General features: G+C 44.2%; 1 protein-coding gene across 1 annotated transcript in view; it reads left to right on the forward strand.

Moving 5' to 3' along the window:
• The window catches only part of LOC137803772 (cytosolic carboxypeptidase 4), a 100,380-nt gene that overhangs the window by 36,083 nt on the left and 40,378 nt on the right, over positions 1 to 23,919 (forward strand). Inside the window, exons 10-17 of the mRNA XM_068602493.1 lie at positions 52 to 110; positions 3,586 to 3,702; positions 10,061 to 10,214; positions 12,005 to 12,095; positions 14,627 to 14,902; positions 21,338 to 21,421; positions 21,553 to 21,633; positions 21,816 to 21,964. Of these exons, the coding sequence (XP_068458594.1) occupies positions 52 to 110; positions 3,586 to 3,702; positions 10,061 to 10,214; positions 12,005 to 12,095; positions 14,627 to 14,902; positions 21,338 to 21,421; positions 21,553 to 21,633; positions 21,816 to 21,964 (1,011 nt within the window). The remainder of the gene's footprint in view (positions 1 to 51; positions 111 to 3,585; positions 3,703 to 10,060; positions 10,215 to 12,004; positions 12,096 to 14,626; positions 14,903 to 21,337; positions 21,422 to 21,552; positions 21,634 to 21,815; positions 21,965 to 23,919) is intronic.

A 23,919-nucleotide genomic window follows, 5' to 3' on the forward strand; every position in this document is an offset into this window, starting at 1 on the left:
GTTTCACAGAGTTCATAAACTCGCTGACTCTGCTTTCCTTGTTGCCTCCAGATGAGAAGACTGAGGAGAGTGATGATGAAGAGGCTGAAGACAACAAAGAGCCAGACTTTGTGAGTGTGTGTGGCTCCTGTGTGGCCTTGTCTTGTTGGAGTTTGTGCTTTCACTTTCAGTGAGTAAAGTCCATCGCGAGGCCACAGTGAGGGGAACTAAACAGTTCTTTGAAGGAAGGCGGTCCGGGTGGACAGCTGGGTCTTTGTACACACGGACTGTGGATGCCGTCCTGTGTAAACCCCAAAAATCAATGTTGACTTGTTTGTCACAAAACGTACAAACCTAAATCGACTGCGAGGGACTTTGATTCTCTGTTGATATTGGCGGTCCCTGTGGAGTTTCTGAGCCTTTTAGAAAACCTCTTACGGCCCACCTGCCCCAGATCATGGCCAGACCATGACTGAGTCTTCTACAGTGCACCTTATTCAAGCAGGCGCACATGTAAATCCTCATTGTCACTGCTCCATCATGGAGCTTTCATTATTTGCCTGAAGCAGCTAAAAAAGACAATGCTGCGTTTCCGGTCGACACTGCAGGAGTTCTCCAGGCCTGTAGGGGGAGCGCTTAGCCAAAAGGTTTGATATAAGACGCAGGGGAGAAACTAGACAAGACGTACAAATTCATTGTGTTTTTTTTAACATTTAGCTTGTCATTAAATATATAAGAACCGATTCATGTAGCTAGTGGTAGCTCTTTTATAATATTGTCAGAGACGCACATGGAAATAGTCAACATTTTGTACCGCTTCCAGCCAATAAAATCAAGGAGGAGGCGGGCTTTACTACTAAACCACCGTGAGGGAGATGGAAATGCAAAACCAGATAATCCAGGATGATACAAACAAGAGATAAAACAAATCTGAGTGCCAGAGATGGGAGAGGGAGATGGAGAACATGACAGGATAAAAGAGGCTAATGAAAGGGAAAACATCGGTGTATGTCGCCTCAGTGTGGAGTGTGTCTTAGGAGAAAGGAGGGGGGGAACGCCGACAGACATGACAAAAGCCGAGGTGGAGAAATACTGTAAGTGGAAGCGGGAACCGATGGGAGAAGTGGAGCAGAGCGAGGCACAAGAGAGATGGATGTAACAATGGGGAAGAAAAAGGGAAGAAGAAGGTCTAAGCAGGAAATATCTACCTTATATGTCGGGGAAGAAGCCTGCAACCTTTGATACACTGTACTATTAGTACTACAGAAAGTACTATTAGTACTATAGTGTGGATCAGTGTAGATCCAGCAAACCTACTGCCTTACAAAGTCAGAGTAATGAAGGTTTTAAAGGCAAATGGAGACAGATAGACGGGTTGCGATGCTTCCAGGCTGCAGGTGCTGTCAACTTTCAGCTTTCTTCCTGGTTTCCAACCGGTAGATTTTAACTACACAAAGGATGCTTGGTCATGTGATAGGGGCGTGGCCAATCAGGGAAGGACGAGTCCTGACTGATGAGACCCGATCAAGGAGCAAGTGCGGGCGACACAATCATCATTTTTTAAAGCGTCCTGGAGATTTTAAAGCTTCAAAAGGTCTCAGCTGCGTTTTCCAAACGTCTCCATTCGAGCGGTTGCCCAACGCCGGCGCAGCGTGGACGCGCTCGGCGTCAACGTGGCAAAAGTTGAAGCTGCATCCACATTTAAAACGCCGCACAACCAAACTACGACGACAGGCATTGATTGCGCTGTCCTCTGACCTGTGACAGGAAGCAGATGTGAAGACGGGTCATAAACACTGTGAGACCAAACCTGGCAACCCGCATGACAAAAACAAGTTCCTGCACCACCCGGTTGTTCAAGGAGAACAGTTTCTTTCTTGTGATTGGTTCATACGGTGTATTGTAAAAAAACAACAAGAACATTGTAATGGTCTCTGCGCCTTTCTTGGACTACGAGTGCTTTTGACGGCTTCGTGATTCATGTATAATCAAAATGTCACCACGTAAGTAGGCCGACTTCTGGAGTGACGAACAGTGACGACACGATCTTCAACAGGATCCATTGTTCCTGTTTCTGCTGTGGCTTTTAAAAACAGAGATATTATGCTATGAAACCGGAAGTGCCAGACTCAGAAAGGACGTGGTTAGCGGACCAATCACAGCCTTGTGGCTGTAAGCTTTTGTATAAAAGCTATGTTCAAGTGTATTTTCGGGGGTTTTATTTTGAAGGGGAAAACGGAAGCAGAGTTCTTGAGAAATGTCTTGTGGTAAAAGAGGAAAAAGATGAGAATAAAGAAGTGGCCGGTTTGGCTGAACGACTGATCCTCGTGTTCGTATGTTACGGTATAGCTGCAAGATAAACCCTCGGCTACAAATGAGAGACTCAGGGATGCAGCTCGTGTTGCAGCATGAAGCTACATGGGATGCAGTCTTTCTGTAAAAAGCTTATATCAACACAGCTTCCCGAAAAAAAATAACTTAACACGTTTCGCTTGACTCTTCGGCCTCTGAGAGGTTATTATGTCAGGGGTTAATTTCTTCTTTACGTTTCTTCTTTAACATGTTAAGTGTCTCATACATATTTGGAGTATTTTAAAGACAAAATTACTAGTTTTTTATCGGCCCTATCAAATACAAATCACAAAATACGAGAACTAAACATTCCGGTATACACAAAATGTGTACTTTTCTTTTTTTTCCTATGTTCTATCATCAACCAATAAAGCAGTAACACATAAACTACTGTATGAACCTCTCACACTTGTTTTCTGTATATTATACCTTTTGAAATGATTCAAATAGCTCTTTTAGCTGAGGAGATATTCTGTATTTAGTTTGGGGATTCAGAATTTGAGAAGTTGTGTTAAATCCAACAATAAGGAGCTTGATAAGTGAACTGTTTTATGATTCATGGAGAAAGTATTTTGAGTATTTTAAACACAAAATTACTCCACTCACAGCAACAGAAATACTGCCCATCTCTGCTTGTTGATGTGATCATGACGGGGAAACAGGAAGTCAGGCGATGAAGAGCGAAACAAGCTGGGAGTGGATGACACAGTGGGTCCAACAAAGACAAGACTTTCACCCAGGAGGCCTCCGTCTGTGTTCAGTGTGAGAGCAAATTTTGCCGCACTTTTGTTGTGTTATTCTTGTACGTACGTAACATTGCAATTTGGCTCAGTCGAACCCAAACCGCGTCTTCACTGGTCTTTTTATCAAGACTTTAGTTTCCTAAACCGTTAGTGGGTCCCTTTCAGTTCGTAACGTGAAGTTTTACTTTCTCTTCTCACAATGCAGCAGTTGCATTTGGGTCTGCTTGGAGACCATTTCGGCCTCCATCGGTGCACATGAGCGGCACTGCCTGGTGGTGTTTCTCAGCATGAGACGTTCAAAAGGGGGATTGACTCTTGCTTCACCCAAATGTATAGACAGCCTGTTAATCCCATAATCTCTGACCTTGCCTGGTTCTGTTTCAGTCTCCTGACTTTCATAGACTTTGCTAGTATTTCAGACGTCTGCTCCTCCTTTCTGCAGCTGGTTCTTCGAGCGTGTGAACGGGTTTTCCCTCCATCTGTCCTGACGTCCGCGTGTCTTTCTGTCCAGGACGACGATTTGGAGACGGACCTCAACAAACTTCGTACTCGGCCTGACCCGGACCGACCCAAAGACCTGCTGCCGCAGTACAGCCGCCTCTGCCCTGAACTCTCACATGACTTCCAGGTACAAACGTGTGTGTGTGTGTGTGTGTGTGTGTTTTCGTGCATCTATCCTTGTGAGGATCTGAGTTTTCTGACCTTCACAGTGAGGACATTTTGACCAAGTCTCACTTGGAACAGACTCGGCTTTAAAAGGTTCAGGTCAGAATAAACATCCGAAGCAGACCCAGAATATTATCTTTACGGATGTTTCTAATGAGGTCATTTTCTTGATTTTATATAATTCCTTAACCTGATAAATCTCTAATTAGTAGAGCATCTGTTGTCCCCTCATTAGGGAGCCTTATGACTTCTTCAGCTCACATGACCCTAATGTCCTTCATCGCTGAAGAATCTGCAACTTCTTGCCATTAAAAAAAAGGGATTTTACTTATTTTATGCATAAATATGATCAAAAGTCAAGAGTCTAAACCAAAAATTAGTCCTTGATCGCTTTGAGTGTTTTTAATTGTATGTTCGGTGCACTTCTTAAGAAAGATTAAGACCTCCAGCCTCCAAATCTGCAATAATAATCACAACAAACACAAGCATTGACCCCTTTTCAAGCATTTTCTGTCCAAAAATCGTGTTTTTGAGTTCATAAATAGAAAATGACCGACTTTGACCTGACTCTTAGTCACACCATGAGATAGATGTAAATGACCGAGGACACAACCGTAGCACTTTGAGTGAAATCCCTCGTTGTTAGTGCTACTAAAGTGATTTAGTGAAACGTTATAATGGCTTCGTCATGTTGAGGAGCGTAGGGAATTATTACAATATAAGGATCTTTAAAAATATGTACTCGGTCAGGTTTCTTCTCACGAAGGGTTTACAGTACTTTAGCTTGTTAAATGTATTAAATCTGACCTGTGGATGGACAAGAGGCTTCTGCTCGACATACAACACACACACACACACACACACACACACACACACACACACGTGTGTTACAAGAAAGATTGCAGAACAATCTCAGCTCTCTCTATAATGCGGCACCATCGTCATAATCGACACGTGTAAAGTGATAATAGGAACCGAACGCTGGACAATGTAAGCTAGTTTTTTTTAAATTCTTCATATTTCTCGTGAAAACATATTTTAATCATGTGGATGAACTGTTTTCGTGGTGGAAATCGGTTCACAAAAGGTCTCGGGTTCACAAAAGCAGTGAAATATATAAATTAAAATGGTAGATACATGTAAATAAATGTCTAACACATTTTCTATTAGCTTTTTCTGAGTAGAAGGCTTTCCTGTCACAATTAAGATAAATTTGATTAAAGAATAACTTCATACTTCAGATCAAGCTTTATGGGGTGTGCACATGAAAAATTACAGTTTTAGTTTTAAAACTACATATTTACTTTATATTCAAGTCAAAATATGTTCTATAAAAAAACAAACTATCGACTATGTTTCCACAATGTGCATGTTTGAGTTTAGTTTGTTCAAAAACGGTTTTCAGAATAGGAGCATGTGCACTCTTTCATGTGTTCATTGGCTAGTTGACGGACACCTGAATTGACCAATCACAGCGAAGGGCGGAGCTCGACAAACTCCACCGGCCGTGATTTCCTGTTAAGCACACACAGGAAGGGGCGGGACCTCCAGAATCTGGCCAATCGAACAACAGCAGAACTTAGTTTCTTCTCCGATGTTTCGCGGGGCTTTTGACGGACGCTCCTGGAATTGGGGACGATGGGATCTTTTCGTCCACCGCCATGCGTTCGCAAAACGCTTGAGGTCGGAGTGGATCCTCGTCCCTTCAGAGCAAATTGCCTGAAAGTGAGAGAAATGGATGAAGAAGAAGAGCTGCGGTGTGAGACAGAAGTGATTTCTTTTTTCTGAAAATTGACTTGGCACTCAGATTGTGCTGTCATCAGTAGGTCAGCGCTGTGCGGCAGCCGCCTGCTCAGCTATGTAACTCCCTGGCAGGCTGGGAAAAAGGATTTAAAATCTCAGCTCCTTCCAGCACGAGTTGATCCTTTAGAAGAACCGTCACTTTGAGAACGGTTCCACAGGAGTCGAGTATACATTTCCTCCTCATGGGTTCATTTCAGTTCGCTTCACCGTCCCATCGTTTCCCACACAAAGACGCAGATGTTTAGCCGAGCTTAACGCAAAGCAGGAAGCATCACAGCAAACTTCAGACCGGTCGTCTGCAGCGAATCTTTCTGCTGTTTGACTGTAGTCAAGATGAATGTTGTTGCTTCTGATCAAAGCTGTCATGGCCAACATGTGATGAATCAATGACAATGCAGGGGCCGCAAATAGCCCCGGCGGTGTGTCATGGTCCTGTGAAGCGAGGTGTAAGAGGTGATGAAGGGCTGAATCTGCTCCCATCAATCTCTCACAGCGCGGCTGGGATCACGACGGCTCGTGCTGGTTGTACAAATTCACAATGATGGAAAGCTGAAGAACGACTGTATTTAAGGTATGTGATTGTGACGGACGTGTTGTTAGCAGACAGGAAGTGAAGTGGCGTGAGCAGCGATTATGCAACAAGTTTGAGGACGTTGCAACAAACAAAACGGATCGTCCTGGACTCTGCATCTTTTTTTGGGAACCTCTTGACTTGTATTGTTGGCTAACGATGGCGACATATTGCAAAGTCGACGAGTTTGAGATGTATTCTAGGAACTGGCGGTAGTGTGTGGAAGGTCCAGACTTGTATTGTTGGAACAGCAACTCGTGTAACAAAGCCGTATCTGTTGAGTTTGAATGAATACTGTATTGTATTTTTGTCTGTAAACATCTGGTTAAACAAACACAAACCACAATTGCCCCCTGATTAACCGTAAGTGTATCTGCTTGTCAGTTGCCGGTTAGCTTTGTGAGCTAAAGCACACCGTGTGGGCCTCCCGTCCAGCTAACTAGCTCGCTTTCCTACCCACGTGCCCCTTTGTTGTGCGAGTGAAACAAACGTGATCACAAAGCCACATCAGGCCGACGCGTCCAGCGGTGAGCCAGACAGACACAGAGGTGCACACACACATAATCTCCTGGCGGGGATAATAAATACAATGTAGGCCTGTCTTGATCCCCCAAAATGTTAAAGTGTGTGTGTGTGTGTGTGTGTGTGTAAAAGAAAGACAGAAATAGATTGTGTCAGAGACAGATGGGAGATAATGAACGAGTGTCTCGGTCCGCGATAATGTTTCATGTCACAAAGCACAGGATACCATCTAACTTGACTCATGATGAATGTGTTAATATCTGACTAATAGGAAGCACATTTATGCTAATTTGTCAGAATACGTTATGAGGATAAAAATGTAAAAAATCCGTATCCCCGGATGTTCTCCGCATTCCAACAAAATGACAATGCCTGATTCGTACAGCGAGAGGTTTCCTACCATGTGATGTCACATCTCTGCCTCTCTTGTGGCCTCAGCAAAGCACAGGACTTTAGAAAAGATGAGTATGTTTGTTTTGTGAACTCTCAGGAGGATTACACGGAGAGCGACTGCCTCTCTCAATGATCCAACTCGCCTCTCGGCAACACAAAAGAAAATACAATTGATTGTCTGCTCTCTGACCAACAGGTCATGTGATTGCAGAGGCAACTAACAATAGATCTAATCAGCTGCCCGCATGTTAATGAATAACTCAGTGTGGACGGACGCTACCACGATGAACCATCAAGCATGATGTCATTCAAGTGGTCAGAGAGAAATCTACACGTCTGAACCTGAGACCTGAGAGAGGCTCAGGAAAAGAGCGTGGAGGCTTTGAACTTGACTGAATGTTGAGGTGGCTGAAGAGACAAAATGTCATCGTCAAGCTAAGCTGTTAGCAACATTTTCTCCCCATCTATCTTATACTTTAGCATTCTGCGTTAGTGGTTAGCTTACATTTGCATTGTTGGCATCCATTCACATCTAAAATCCTGTCATTGTTTTGTGGACGGCCATGAGTTGCCTTGTCATTTATTTTGCAACCGGTGAACGTAAATTACGTGACGTAGAGACGCCATATACGATTTTGGTAGCGGCAGCGCCTGTCAATCACGTTATAGCCCCGCCCTAAAGCATCCCCTGCTTTATGGTCTGTTTGACTCTAACAGACCATAAAGTACGAAATGAACATCATGCTGTATAGAAGTAGACTAGAAACTAAAGATTGAGACATAAACTCATGTTTACAATGTTTACTGAGGGAATACATCAAGAGAGAAGTAGAGTCACTTATATAGACTTCTATACAACCAGAGGAGTCGCCCCCTGGTGGTCAGGAGAGAGAATGCAGCTTTAACATAAGAAGCATAGACTTCTATACAACCAGAGGAGTCGCACCCTGGTGGTCAGGAGAGAGAATGCAGCTTCAACACATGAAGCATAGACTTCTATACAACCAGAGGAGTCGCCCCCTGGTGGTCAGGAGAGAGAATGCAGCTTTAACACGTGAAGCATAGACTTCTATACAACCGGAGGAGTTGCCCCCTGGTGGTCAGTAGAGAGAATGCAGCTTTAACACATGAAGCATAGACTTCTATACAACCAGAGGAGTCGACCCCTGGTGGTCAGGAGAGAGAATGCAGCTTTAACACAAGAAGCATAGACTTCTATACAACCAGAGGAGTCGCACCCTGGTGGTCAGGAGAGAGAATGCAGCTTTAACACATGAAGCATAGACTTCTTTACAACCAGAGGAGTCGCCCCTGGTGGTCAGGAGAGAGAATGCAGCTTTAACACATGAAGCATAGACTTCTATACAGCCAGAGGAGTCGCCCACTGGTGGTCAGGAGAGAGAATGCAGCTTTAACGCATGAAGCATAGACTTCTATACAACCAGAGGAGTCGCCCCCTGGTGGTCAGGAGAGAGAATGCAGCTTTAACACGTGAAGCATAGACTTCTATACAACCAGAGGAGTCGCTCTCTGGTGGTCAGGAGAGAGAATGCAGCTTTAACACAAGAAGCATAGACTTCTATACAACCAGAGGATTCGCCCCCTGGTGGTCAGGAGAGAGAATGCATCTTTAACACATGAAGCATAGACTTCTATACAACCAGAGGAGTCGCCCTGTGGTGGTCAGGAGAGAGAATGCAGCTTTAACACGTGAAGCATAGACTTCTATACAACCAGAGGAGTCGTCAGGAGGGACAATGTCCACATTGGCTTCACTTGCCGCTTGACATCCTCAACAGCAAAAGCTCATTGACTTGATTTAGTCCAGTTCTGACATGTATGGTGAAATGAAAGAGTTTAATACAAGCCGTGATGAAAACCAAAGACTCTGTGAGAAGCAGCTCCATGCTGTGAGCAGAGACACCAGCACATTACACATGTACAACAGTCTGTCAGTTCCACTGCTCTGAGTTCAGTCATAGCATCTGTGTTTGTGCTCATTGGGGAATTGCACTGAACAGATAGTTAAAGATGATGATTACATTACACCATCTTGTTTGATGCTCCACATTCCCAATGTCAATAACCCGAATAGCAAACTGTTGACGTGGAGCCAAGGCTGCCCTCTGCTTTCCACAGTTCAGACTGTAAACCTTTGACTTGAGATCATTTGACATCCTCCCATGAAACTAAAAGCACAAGACAAGTAAACCTTTTATTTTCCTGATAACTAATAGACTTTGAATCAATTCATGGGCAGGAGGAAACGTGTGCAGACCAGCATGTTATCACGGGCAGAAATCCAAAAGCAGACTGCTGATGTTCATTTTCCACCGCTTCAAAATGATGAAATCCTCCGATGGCAGATTCTATCAGATGGAGCTATAATGATAATGGTAAGCGTTGCTCGCCAAAAGGCAGAGATTAAACTAATAAGGTGTCCCGAGTCAGCAGGCCACAGCAGTTATTTCAACGTGTCAGACGCGTAATATCAGCATTTCACATCTGTCTCAGTCACACGTCTTGTATCTGTGGGTGTGATCATCGTCCTGCCACTCAACACTGCTCCTGCTCGCTCAGCCCAGAACAAGGAGCAGGTTTTAATGAATCTTTGCTGGAATAACCTTAGTCACAGAAACGACACGCCCACAGACACCGTTTCATGAAAAAATGTTAAAAACGTGAAACTAACATTGACAAAACAGAACGTCAGTATTGTAATGTGTCGACGTATTGTTCTGCAGGGATATCTACTGATATTAGCATGCTACCTGCTAGCCCCGTCTTGTAATACCACTTGTAGCTCATGGAGGCGATAGTGAGTCACAGTAGCGTCCAGTAGAAGTAGAGCTGACCCCGAGGGTGTTGTCAATCATTTTGAAGGTACAGGGCCCGTGCACTTTTATAGTTTTATGATTGGATTACATTTTGTTTCGGCCAGGAGAGTCAGAAGAGACCCCGAAACAGAAGGTTTAAGGCCCAGACCCCCAACCCTAAACACAAGACTTTAACCCAACGTGTTGTCTCACAGGAGCTGGGTTTGAGTTCCGAGCCGGAGGAGAGTTCAACGTCCTCGTCGTCTTCATCAGACGAGGAAGATGTGCCGCTCGGCGGTTCACGGTGTCGCCGCTCCAGCCGGGACGGAGGGAGGAGCGCTGCCAGCCACGACCCCGAGGGCCACGCAGGTCAGAGACGGGTCAAAACATGCACATTAATATTGAGAAGGGAGCGAGATAATCTACTCACAGACAGCTGAGAGTAGAATCATCAGAAATAACGGGAGGTTGAATCTCTCTCCACAAAACAAGTCCTGTGCTCCGTCATACCAACACGTTCGATCGCTTCATCCTGGCGTCCAGATGTTCTTGCTGCGTATTGAAAGTTGCATTCATGGATTGTTTTTGCAGGACAATATGAGAGCGAACAATACGACAATATGAGAGCGTGGCCTTTGACGTGAAAGTGACCCTGCAGTTACGCTTGTGTCCACCGGAGGATCCACCGGGACTCAAGCAGGGACAGAGTAAATGTTGGTGGTCAAAAGGTCATGGGGTCAAGTTCACTGTCGACCTCTCGACCGTTTCATTCTCCTGATATCTCAGAAACGTACGGAGGGAATTTCCTTAAATCTTTCAAAAACATTGTGTTAAAGGCCACCGAGACCTCACAACACATAGCACAGAAATGTATATGCTATTAAAAGAATCAAAATAATGAAGCCATGACATTTTGGAAAGGCATGGATGTAAAGGTGGCAGCCAACAGCAATGCTGTAATTCTAGTTTTTGCTCTGTTTTTGGTCTCCACCAACTGCTGCCGAACTATTTGTGTCTTTAGCAGCTCAATGTTCCACTGTGTGACGGTGCTGCTGCTGTTAGCTTAGCCGCTAGCGTGCAGTGAGTTCATCTCAGCTTCCGGGTTCAAAAGAATGAGCAAACTAGTGAAAATATTTTTTTTTTGCATTTTTCACAGCAAGCAACTCGTTTCACATTTATAGTTTTATGAGTCATTGTTGTTGTAAAAGTAGAGATTAGTGCAGCTTCACCCGGTTCTGCAAGGCGGGCCGCAGAACCGCCTTCAGACTGGTGAATCAACAATGTCTGTTTAATGAGGACACTTTTATTCAGAAAGATTTAATGAACTTTTTACAATCTTAACCTTTTGGAAACAGTGCAAAAATCCTCCCGCTCCCATTTTAAGTCCCAGCATGCCCCATTCAGACAATTTTGGCATAAAATACATAGTTTTTCCATTTTTGAACTGAATGACACAGTTTTTTGACTGAAACTTCTTCCTAACAAGCCAAATCTTTGTTTTATTGTGATTTTTGTAGAAGATTCTGATTCTTTAGGTCCAAATCTTTCCATAAAGGTGTCTTATTGACGCTCCAGGAGGCCTTTTTGGGGAATCTGGCTCATATCATGCTGGATGTTCATAGTTACCATCAAAATATCTTTTTAAAGTGATTTTATTTTTGTAAATATACATTTTTTTCACAAGACTTTTCTGAACAAATACATACAATAAACACAAGTATTGGAATTAATTTGGGGTTCATACGACGACTCAAACACATGAGAAAGGAGGTCTGGAGACAAAACTGTTTCCACAGTTTTCAACAGATTAAGTATTACATTTGTAAATGAATGCTGCTATTCTAAATAAACACAGCAACATGTTATTAATACATGTTTTATTCACACAATACATTCTATATATTGATCCAGTAATGTATAAATCATTCAGCACATACAGCCTGTTTCATCTGTTTCAAGTTTTTTATTTTTACTAATACGAAGTAAATGGGAAACCTTGTGCGCATAACAAAAACAAATACACAGCCCTTTCTGCATCTCGACTCGTTGAAGCATGACAAGCCGTCCTTGTTTGAAAAAGCGAAGCCTTATTTTTCTTCCCTCTTATTCTTGAAAAGTGGCAATCCAAATGCACAATTTTCTCTCCTCTCTCCCTCCAGCTGCTGCCCAGTTAGAGCCCCGTGACTTCCACAGTCACAGCAGCATCCTCAGCACCGGGCCCAGCTTCAGGACCAAGGTTAGAGAGGCGAGGTACGCTCACACTCAATCTGTGCTCTGCATGTCTGGACACAGGCGTCGGTCCAGCTGTGAGGGTAACGGAAGGACATGTAATCTGAAAGCACAAAGGAAATGAGGCTGAAAGAATTCAGTCAGTTCCTCAGAAACCCTTCTTCCAGATGTACCGCTGAGCTCGCTGGAGGGAAGGGAGGCGCGGGAGAAACCAGGACGAAGGCCGCGGTCGAATAGTCAAATAATCACCTCCTAACGTCTAACCCTAAGCACTTTTCTGTGACCTCTGTGGAGACGTCGCGGGGTCAAGGAAAGATGGGAGGAAGAATGCATGAGCTACATGCTAAACGACAACGTCGTAGTCCATCTCGGACCACAATAAAGCATCTTAAATACTTCATCTGTCTTCTTACAGATGATTTAAACAACCCGGTTCATATATTACTTTGTTAACGAGGGTGGAATAGGAATTAACAAAGGAATATGATAGTGAAACCAAGCAACAAAGCTACTAAACTGTTCAGTTTCAAACCTGCTGAATTAAATACGCTATCCCACAATGTGTGTCGTATGTATGTTCGACCGGCACTTATCACGGCGGCCACTTTGGTACTTTCGGGTCGTTTCCCTCAGTTAGGAAGGTTCCTAAACAAAAAGGACTATTCAACCGCAGCCCAGGACTGAGGAACGTGACCGGGCCAGTTTAGGTTAGCTAGTGAGGCTATGTGCTGCTAACTACAGGAACATGACCGGGTCAGTTTAGGTTAGCTAGTGAGGCTATGTGCTGCTAACTACAGGAACATGACCGGTCAGTTTAGGTTAGCTAGTGAGGCTATGTGCTGCTAACTACAGGAACGTGACCGGGTCAGTTTAGGTTAGCTAGTGAGGCTATGTGCTGCTAACTACAGGAACGTGACCGGGTCAGTTTAGGTTAGCTAGTGAGGCTATGTGCTGCTAACTACAGGAACGTGACCGGGTCAGTTTAGGTTAGCTAGTGAGGCTATGTGCTGCTAACTACAGGAACGTGACCGGGTCAGTTTAGGTTAGCTAGTGAGGCTATGTGCTGCTAACTACAGGAACATGACCGGTCAGTTTAGGTTAGCTAGTGAGGCTATGTGCTGCTAACTACAGGAACGTGACCGGGTCAGTTTAGGTTAGCTAGTGAGGCTATGTGCTGCTAACTACAGGAACGTAACCGGGTCAGTTTAGGTTAGCTAGTGAGGCTATGTGCTGCTAACTACAGGAACGTGACCGGGTCAGTTTAGGTTAGCTAGTGAGGCTATGTGCTGCTAACTACAGGAACGTGACCGGGTCAGTTTAGGTTAGCTAGTGAGGCTATGTGCTGCTAACTACAGGAACGTAACCGGGTCAGTTTAGGTTAGCTAGTGAGGCTATGTGCTGCTAACTACAGGAACACGACCGGGTCAGTTTAGCTTAGCTAGTGAGGCTATGTGCTGCTAACTACAGGAACGTGACCGGGTCAGTTTAGGTTAGCTAGTGAGGCTATGTGCTGCTAACTACAGGAACGTGACCGGGTCAGTTTAGGTTAGCTAGTGAGGCTATGTGCTGCTAACTACAGGAACGTGACCGGGTCAGTTTAGGTTAGCTAGTGAGGCTATGTGCTGCTAACTACAGGAACGTAACCGGGTCAGTTTAGGTTAGCTAGTGAGGCTATGTGCTGCTAACTACTGGAACGTGACCGGGTCAGTTTAGGTTAGCTAGTGAGGCTATGTGCTGCTAACTTGGGGTGATGTAGCCGCGCCCCCTTTCTGCCGCAAATGGTTACGAAAAAGCAAATTAACCACAGAAAGTAGAGCAAGTAAAATCAGGCGAAAAACTTGTCGTACCACAGTTTTTTCCAAGCCTAACTAAGTACAAGTACAATGTCTTAGTCAGACCACCTCTAAATACCTTCAGACTGAATGTTAGCCACGTCTTTATGATCTGTGCTGCCTTCAGTTTGTGTTTTCCTGAGTCACTCACAATGTCTGCCCTCTTTGAAGGAACTGAAGTCGAACGAAAACCTCGAGTGTCGAGCCTTAACACGGTTGACGGACTATGATGGACATCGATAGCTGACCGTTATTTGACCTCTTCAGTTCATCCAGTACTACGAGCTCGCTCGCTGCGCTGAACCAGTAGCGTTCCAACCGAGAGACGTCCGTTTCTGATGGTGCAAATATAGTTTGAGGAGTTGTATTACAAGGATTTATTTGGGAAAGTCCTGCATATTGTCTAATTTCCACTGACAGGAAGTCACGGACAACTTCCTACATAGAGGACAAACTGAAAGAGATGCAACACTCTGGAGACAGTTTTTGTCTCTCTGTGGTCAAAGTGTGTGTCTTTGTAGTTAAATTGCTCTTCCTCTTTTTCTGTTATCTGTCTTTCTAGTCATTATTCTACCCATATAATTGTGTCATGTTGTTAACATATTTCACAGTCTCACAGAAAAGACAAATATATATAAATACTCCCAAATCATGAAAGTATTTTGTCTCTGATTGATCATTATCATAGTATGAAGCTCCTATTGTTTTCTTTACCTGTAGGGATGAAGCCCCCGCATGTCAAAGAGAAGAAGCTCAGGATAACGATGAGAAGGAGGAGGAGATTGCAGACGAATCCCACCATCGTACCACGATAGACAGGTTATTGGAGAGGCATGGAGCTTGTATCCCCCACCATGAGCCCAAGCTGTACCGCGCTGCGGCTGCAAAAACCAATTCCATCCCAGGGTTCAGCATCCTGGCTTTCCCGGATTTCTGGGGGCATCTCCCACCGCCAGGACACGAACCCATGGCCCCGCGCAAACCCAACATACAGAGGTACGCATCATGTGACATGAACATACAGATGGGTTTGAGAAAGGTGCATTGTCACTGACTCGTCCCTGCTAACGAGGCTAACCTTAGTAAGCTACTCCTTCCTAGAGGGTATAAGCTCAGAGTTCACTGTAAAGTGTGTGACAAACTAAAGGAGAACATTTTTTAAAAGGGCACAAGTAACTTCAGAGTCCAGAGTTCTCACCATCACACTGATGTCACCCCGTAGGAACATGACAATAGAACCAAATGGAAACCAACACAACGGTGGAGCACAAATGGACCGAGATACTGCTTTACAAACCAACACATGCTACCTTCACACCGATGAACCATTGTTCTTAAAGTCGACAGACAACGACTCCAACGACCGCTAGCCGAGGCCGACTGCGTCCAAACACATGCGGAGTTACCCAGGTTGAGGGGAATAGATGCCGCTGTTCTACTTAAACTGTACTTTTTCATGTGTGTGTGTGACCCTAACGTACAAAGAAGTGCTGGCTTTTTAGTTACAAAATGCCATAATACAAGTAGTGGAAAAAAAACGCTACGGCGTGATGGGACGGCATGGTACGCTGCCGCGTGATGGGACGACGTGGTACGCTACCGCGCAATGGGACGGCATAGTACGCTACAGCGCGATGGGATGGCGTGGTACGCTACCATGCGATGGGACAGCATGGTAAGCTACCGCGCGATGGAACGGCACGATATGCTACCGCGCGATAGGACGGCACGATATGCTACCGCGCGATAGGACGGCACGATACGCTACCGCGCGATAGGACGGCACGATATGCTACCGCGCGATAGGACGGCACGATATGCTACCGCGCGATGGGACGGCACGATATGCTACCGCGCGATGGGACGGCACGATATGCTACCGCGCGATGGGACGGCACGATATGCTACCGCGCGATAGGACGATGCGGCACGCTACCGCGTGATAAGGCGCCGTGGTGTGCTACCGCGCGACGCTGATCCCGGCTCAACTTTTGCCACAAGGTGACATCCTCCAGTGAGGCGCTTGTATTGGTTTGACAGGCACGCGCACGTTCCTGGTACATTACTTTGTAACGGTGATATAAAACATGGAACATAAAACATAAAAAGAGCGTTCACAGACAAGAGGCCATGTGGGAAACGACAACTGAGGGAAATTGTTTTGATAGCCTTTCCACAAACCAGCAACAGGCCAACACACGCTAACTTCCACAGGTTCAGGTGGCTCTATGAGCATCAGCGCTGCTCCACACCTCCTCCCCTCCTCACTCATTACTGTCTTCCTGCACCCCTCCTGTCTCTCCCGGTTTCCCCGTCACGTTCCATTATTCCCCCATCCGTTCCTTTATGAAGCCATCTCCCTCATCTCGGCAGATGTGACACTGCCGGAGCGGCTTCTCCTTCATAATGGTCCCTGTGATTGTCTTCCCTCCTTCCTTCTTTGTATCCTCCCTTCTCGTTCATATTCCCTTTCTGTCTCTCTTCGGTGTGCGATCCGTCTTCATGTAACTATGGCAGCACAGAGAGCCGCACGGCTCTCTGACAGTAATGGAATAGTCGAGGTGAAATGGATCTATTAATACTAGATTGCTCCGATATGAGTTTGGGGTTCGGACTGTGAGCCTCCACATATCATCTGTGCATCACGCAGTAATTATACATGATGCACGCACAGAGGGATGGAGTAATTTGTGCAGATGTCGAGCACAGAGTGAACGGGCCGACGACAGAGAGGAGAGAGGGAAGCGTTTGTGTGTCGCTCTGCGCACTGTGCCGTGCATTTCAATGCGGCGTCTTCATTTCTGTGCTGATTGCTGCTGATAGCGAGTGCCACCGTTTACTTTAGTTTAGCATCAGAGTCAATTTCAGGTTTTATATTTCAGTTTCCAAGTACCAGTTGGTTCTTGTAAACACGAAAAGGTTGTTCATGAACATAGCTCAGCGCTCTAGGACAACACTTCACCTGATGTCATGAGGTTTAAATGTCGTTCCAGAGGGTTTTTACAACAGATTTCTTACAGAGTAGATACTGTTGGCCCATCTGGGTCCTGTCCACTGGCTCCACTAGAAATACTAAGTGATGTCTAGACCTTGTCGTCCGTCCCTTCGTCAGATATTGACGTCTGACGCCGCTACAAGTTCTCTAAAGTCTGTCGTTTGTCTCAAATGTCCCAATGCTAAAGATGGTTAAAGTTATTTTTGTATAAATATATCAGGGCTGGGCAAAGTTAAAAAATGTAACTGATTAACTGCATTTTGTGCCAAAATTCAATAATGAAGTAAAAACTAGTGTATTGCAGCTTTTATTTTAAAGTAATGTTATCAGAACAATATAACAACACTCTGGAGCAACAACAAGTTAACATACACACATATATATAGTTTATACATCTGTTTTCTTTTTTTCTAAACAGGTACCAGAAGAAATGTTTGTATTTTATCAGGAACAACATAAACAGTGTGTTCAGTAGTAAGGGTCCCTGTGAGGGACAAACCACTCCTTCTTTTGTCCATGTTCAGTAGTAAGGGTCCCTGTGAGGGACAAACCACTCCTTCTTTGGTCCATGTTCAGTAGTAAGGGTCCCTGTGAGGGACAAACCACTCCTTCTTTGGTCCATGTTCAGTAGTAAGGGTCCCTGTGAGGGACAAACCACTCCTTCTTTGGTCCATGTTCAGTAGTAAGGGTCCCTGTGAGGGACAAACCACTCCTTCTTTGGTCCATGTTCAGTAGTAAGGGTCCCTGTGAGGGACAAACCACTCCTTCTTTTGTCCATGTTCAGTAGTAAGGGTCCCTGTGAGGGACAAACCACTCCTTCTTTGGTCCATGTTCAGTAGTAAGGGTCCCTGTGAGGGACAAATCACTCCTTCTTTTGTCCATGTTCAGTGTGTTGCTTAAGATGTTTGTTAAAGACCAGCAATTGATTAAGATAAAAACATCTAGTTTGTTTCTTGATGGTCAATCCGTCCGTACAAAAAAGTCCATTCAATCTCAGGAACGCTCGGAGGAAATGCATTCAAACTTTGCACAAACATCCAGCTCATCAAGGATGAACTAATGAGATTGTGTGTGTTAAACCTCACAGTGACCTCACGTCTGTCCTATTCTTGTGAAAGCAACACTTCAGAGCGGCCTCTGAGGGATTCTTCAACTTTCAAACGGCCACTTGGATTCAAGTAGGAACTGATTAGATTTTTTTATTGGACAAATGTCACCGTTAGCTCGCAATATTTGTGTATATAACTCATTAATTGATATGCTAATTTCACACAAATGTCTCATAGGATGAAAAGATAAAGTGATGACTCCCTGACAGACATGATTGGTGGAGGGATACAACACAGAGGCGGCAAATCTAGTTTATTTATGTGTCTATGTATGTATGGAGTCTTTATTTGTGTCTATCGTTGCTGAGCTGAATGGCTATGCGAGTGTAACAGATGTGAATAGGGCATGGAAGTCATCTCAGATGACGTTTTTTCCAGCACTTATTTGCAATAACGCAAAATAAAAATAACTGATTGAAATAAAACTCTCACACACTCAACAGGATCGTTGATAATAAACAAAAATAAGATATGAAACATTGAAAATAAGAAACGACAAAGTGTATTTTAAACTCCGTTACATGAGTGTAATTTATATTTTCACACACGGTTTTTGTTGTGTGTGTGTGTGTGTGTGTGTGTAGAGGAGTGTGTCTGAGTACTTTTTAATGAAGACATTGAAGACGTTTTGTCAGCACTTGCAGGAGGCCAGCAGACGCTGACATTTAAAAATGTTAAAGATGCAATTTCACTCTGAACTCAATCTAATTATGTTAGAGGAAAAAAAACATTTTTGGACTTTTGCAATCCCTTAACAGAAATAATGTTAATGTGTTTTTGTTCTGGCTTCTTGTTGTGTTGTTGTTGTCTCAGACGTAGAATGAGATGAGGGCGAATGGGAGCTGGGTTTACACAGAATATAACATTCAGAGTGGTTAGCTTGGCATTAATGCTGTGTGATGTAGAAATGTGGAAATTAAAATGGTAAATCAACATAGAGACGCACAAGAAAAATGACAGCATTTGTCATTTTTTTTTCTCATTTGTGTCCAACCTTAAATCAATAGGGAGAATTGTCACATGAATTTATTTCACCTGGATAATAATGCACAGGAATCTTTTTCCTTTAGCATCAATCCAAGTCTGTTTGCGCTGATGTAATTTCATTTTTAGGCACTCCATTCTTTGTGCAATTGGATCAAAAGCTTTTTCTCAGAACAGAGAGAGCCTACGAGATTTGACTCCTTTATCCAATTTGTATTGTTTTAGGTGGCCTGGCTAACAGCATTAGCTGATCCAGAAAGATGCTACCAGGGTTGTACCAATGACCAAAAAAAGGCACGAGACATTACCATTTCCCACAGAATCAATTTCATGTCAGTACACATCTGGGCTCTGTCCACTGGCTCCACCATGAGTACCTATCGATGTCTAGACCTATTGATGTCTAGACCTATCGATGTCTAGACCTATCGGTGTCTGGACCTATCGATGTCTGGACCTATCGATGTCTAGACGTATCGATGTCTAGACGTATCGATGTCTAGACCTATCGATGTCTGGACCTATCGATGTCTAGACCTATCGATGTCTAGACCTATCTATGTTTAGACCTATCGATGTCTGGACCTATCGATGTCTGGACCTATCGATGTGTAGACCTATCGATGTCTGGACCTATCGATGTCTGGACCTATCGATGTCTAGACCTATCTATGTCTAGACCTATCGATGACTAGACCTATCTATGTTTGGACCTATCGATGTCTGGACCTATCGATGTCTGGACCTATCGGTGTCTAGACCTATCGGTGTCTGGACCTATCGGTGACTGGACCTATCGATGTCTGGACCTATCGATGTCTGGACCTATCGATGTCTAGACGTATCGGTGTCTAGACCTATCGGTGTCTAGACCTATCGATGTCTGGACCTATCGATGTCTGGACCTATCGATGTCTAGACCTATCGATGTCTAGACCTATCTATGTTTAGACCTATCGATGACTAGACCTATCGATGTCTAGACCTATCGATGTCTAGACCTATCTATGTCTAGACCTATCTATGTTTAGACCTATCGATGTCTAGACCTATCGATGTCTAGACCTATCGATGTCTGGACCTATCGATGTCTAGACCTTGGAGTCCATCTTTGCGTCCCTTGTCAGATATTGACTACAAGTTCTCCAAAGTCCGTCGTTTGTCTAGAATGACAGAAGTTCACGCTCTGCTGGTCCGCAAATCACTGAACCGACACTTATCAAATATCCTGACCCAGAAAAAACCTTGCAGACCCTGAGTCAGCAAATCCAAGAGAAAGACTACCGGTTTGATTTTGAAAGAAATAATTAATTTGCTAGTTGTTTTTATTCTGTGTGCTTTTCGTAATTTGTTCAGTAGCTTTTATTGTTTCACCCCTTGTGTTTGCTTTCATTGATATTTTATCATTGATCATCAGTTTCCTGTGCTTTCAGCTGTCTAATCTGTACAGCGCTAGATAAAAACATGCTAGATAAATTAATTTGCTTTGCCTTTAACTATTTCTTTAAGCACAAACCAGAAAGCAAGAACACTGCGCTCAGTCGCTTTCATGCTAGTTTTTTGACCAAATCAGACTAGAAACCATGTCGAATATCTTTATTGCATGTTCTACCACTGCATGGTGGTGTGGTGGCTAGCATTGTCGTCTCACAGCAAAGGGGGCAAGGGTTCGGATCCCGGTCTGGCAGGTCCTTCTGTGTGCAGTCTGCATGTTCTCCCCGTGGCAGCGTGGGTTCTCTCCGGGTTCTCCGGCTTCCTCCCACAGTCCAAAGACATGCAGCAAAGGTTAATTGGATTTTAAATTGCCCGTAGGTGTGAATGGTTGTCTGCCCTGTGATGGACTGGAGACTTGACCCGGTGAACCCTACCTTTGCCCATTGACAGCTGGGATCAGCTCCAGCGCCCCTAAACAGGATATGCAGTCGGATAACGGATGGATATTCTATCGCATTCCACGTTTCTATTGTCAGACATGTTTTTGCAAATGATTAAATGTGTGTTGACTGAAGTGTTACATAACTTTACTGTATAGTTATTACTGTGCTGTTTGAGCTACAATGCGGTAGCCCCACTGATCCCACAGTCCTTTTTAGGGGCAAAGGCCAGATTGGTTGGCCCAATGGAGGGGAGCACGGGAGAACCAGGAGTTGGCAGGGCAGACGGTCACACCCCGCTGCAATAAAATGAGCTTTTCTTAAAGGGAATCTGGTGCTCGTAAACATTTTTCCACAGGGAGCGCCAAAAGCAAGACCAAATTAAAAGTTCCCACCAGTAGCCAAGAGAAACTGAAGGGACATTCTCAAGGTTGACATCTGTATGCCTGCCTGTGCTTTCCTTTATCAGGCAGAAAGTGTTTGAGGATGCCCAACGCTTCCTGACTACTGATGGGATCATCAACCAGGTCGTGTTTGACCTGGAAGACAGCAGGTAGGTGAACAACACAAATGTTCATGCACAAACAATAACTCATTAATGAAGCTGTACAAGATGCATATTTGGATTTAGATCATTTCCATTTTCTTTACATAAATCCTTGTCTTTGTCTTGATGTCGGTCAGTCTTCAGTGTCCGTCTGATTCCTTGAGGTTTTTCTCCAAGTTTGAATGTGGGAACCTGAGGAAGGCTGTTCAGGTCCGGAGGTATGGACGGAACACACACACACACACACACACACACACACACACACACACATATTAATGAGAATCAGAGTGATGATATTACTTCTTTGCAGTCCTAACACCGTCGGCCCACATTCAACACCGATGCAGCCACTTTATTATATTTATTTAGCGTGTGTCTTTATTCTGCTTCTCTTCCATAGACATGAATATGACCTCATATTGAATGCGGACGCAAACAGTAGCCAACACACCCAGTGGTTCTACTTTGAAGTCAGTAACATGGTGGCAGACGTTCCCTACCGTTTTAATGTCATCAACTGTGAGAAGAGCAACAGCCAGTTCAACTACGGTGAGAAGGTTCTTGTGTTTTGTCATGACATCCTTTGCAAATATTTTCAAGTTTACACTTTGATGCATCATCCAGGATTTAATGATGTTTGCAGGAACTGACTTTCAGTGTACGGTTGCGTAAATGGTTGCCGTAGATAATAAACACAGACGAGTATGCAGTTAACAATTGATTGCAGTAAAATAGAAAGCTTTTATGAGAACGCAGCTGCTAAATACAGCCACAGCACATTGGACTGGGAGCCACCAGCTAGCTTGATACGTGTTCTGTTTGTGATGTCGGCCATTGATGTTTACTTTGAGGTTGTTAGCTTGTCCTAGGTTGAGCAACCAGCGTTTTATTCCACAATAATGCCGCAGTAAGTCTGCGTTAATGTTCTGTGGGACCATCGCCTTTGCCCTCTAACATCGTTGGCTAATGTTAGCTTAGCACTGGAGCTCATGTTACTTGGTTCACCACATTCATCTAGGAAGCTGAGAACTACACGTTCTTCGCAAACTCCTTGATATTGTTGTCAAGTAACGTTACATAGAAAGTAATAGGTCAAAGAAGTGTGTTTTTATAAAATGTGCCCGTATTATAAGGAGACACAACTGCTGTGTTGCGACTGGTTTACTTCTGGTATTTAGTACACATGTACTTCCAAATATAACAGGTAATATACACATAATTTAGCATTTGCCACCGCAAACCGCCATTTACCTTTCCACTCTCAACCCGCCATGGACATATCTTGCACTTCCTGCTCCAAGAGCCTCTTGAGTCTCATCCAGATGCTAAAGCAGGCGGCAAAGGGCACTGACCAAGCGCCGGTATTTTTACAAGTTGGGAGGTAGGGCGAGTTGGAATTTTTTGTGTGCGTCCATGACCAAAAACCTGCGCATCTAGTAGAAGCACAACTGTTGTGTTCATCTCTATTAAATTATTGTGTTGGAAGTCGTTAAACATGGATCACGCATGAAATTGGCGTCACAAAGCGAGGGAATCTGCAGAGGAGAGATAGCCCAGGCAGATAAACAGAGGGCTGATGTCTTAATTAATTGTTGAAAGACCTTATAAGGTTTATCATCTAAAAACCTTCACCAATGATTTAAACATGGAGAAACATTGCCGTTATCTATGCGTTATTATGCTGTGATTTTACTGGTCCGGCCCACTTGAGATCAAAATGTGCAGCATGTGGCCCCTTCGTTGAAATGAGTTTGACACCCCTGCATTAGTGGAATGTGTCGACAAACGCCCACGGCCAGTGTCGCATGCACAGAAACGTGTACACAAGCTGTCCACGTCTGTGCGTGTTACGGCGTACACTCGGGTCCTTACAGCCGTGCGGGGGGGCGTCCCGAGCAATAACGCTCACATGCACGCTGCACACCCGGACCTCGCTTCAGAGCGCCCGTGTTTCTCTGCAGGGACAGGACCTATGTTGATTAAAACCAGCGTGGATTAGCGTTACGGGAGGAGGTGGGGGAGTGGAATACTCACCGTGCTCCTCATGTATGTCGAGCCTCCTTCCAAATAATAATAAAAAAGCCTAGCCAAAGGGGGGAATTGAAGGGATATTGCGTGGTGGGAGTTATAGTCAGAAGTCTTCTTCCTTCTCTTCTTCATTGACGTAAAACACCATCCGCTCTGTCCATTCCAACAAGTTATTCGCGGGCTGCTAATGGCTAATAAGCCATACCTTAAAACAGAGATTGTTTTAAAGTTCAGTGCTATTGTAATCTCCAACGTATATATTTGTTTGTATTTAGTCATTTTTGATCTATTGGATTAGCAAAAACATTTGGGTTTAACTCCGAGCTGATTTAAAAAAAAGGCAGGAATGACAATAAGTACATAGCTTAAAGCAGACTGCTCAGTGTATATTTGATGAAGCGGTTTTATGGCTTTTTATAATTTTTTTAATGCAATTCATTTGCACGCCAATGTTTTTATTTTTACTGATGTTTCTG

This window comes from Clinocottus analis, unplaced genomic scaffold (genome assembly GCF_023055335.1).
Source record: "Clinocottus analis isolate CAN_PGR_092001 unplaced genomic scaffold, fCliAna1.0.p SCAF_6, whole genome shotgun sequence".
In the NCBI taxonomy this organism is placed as follows: Eukaryota; Metazoa; Chordata; class Actinopteri; order Perciformes; family Cottidae; genus Clinocottus; species Clinocottus analis.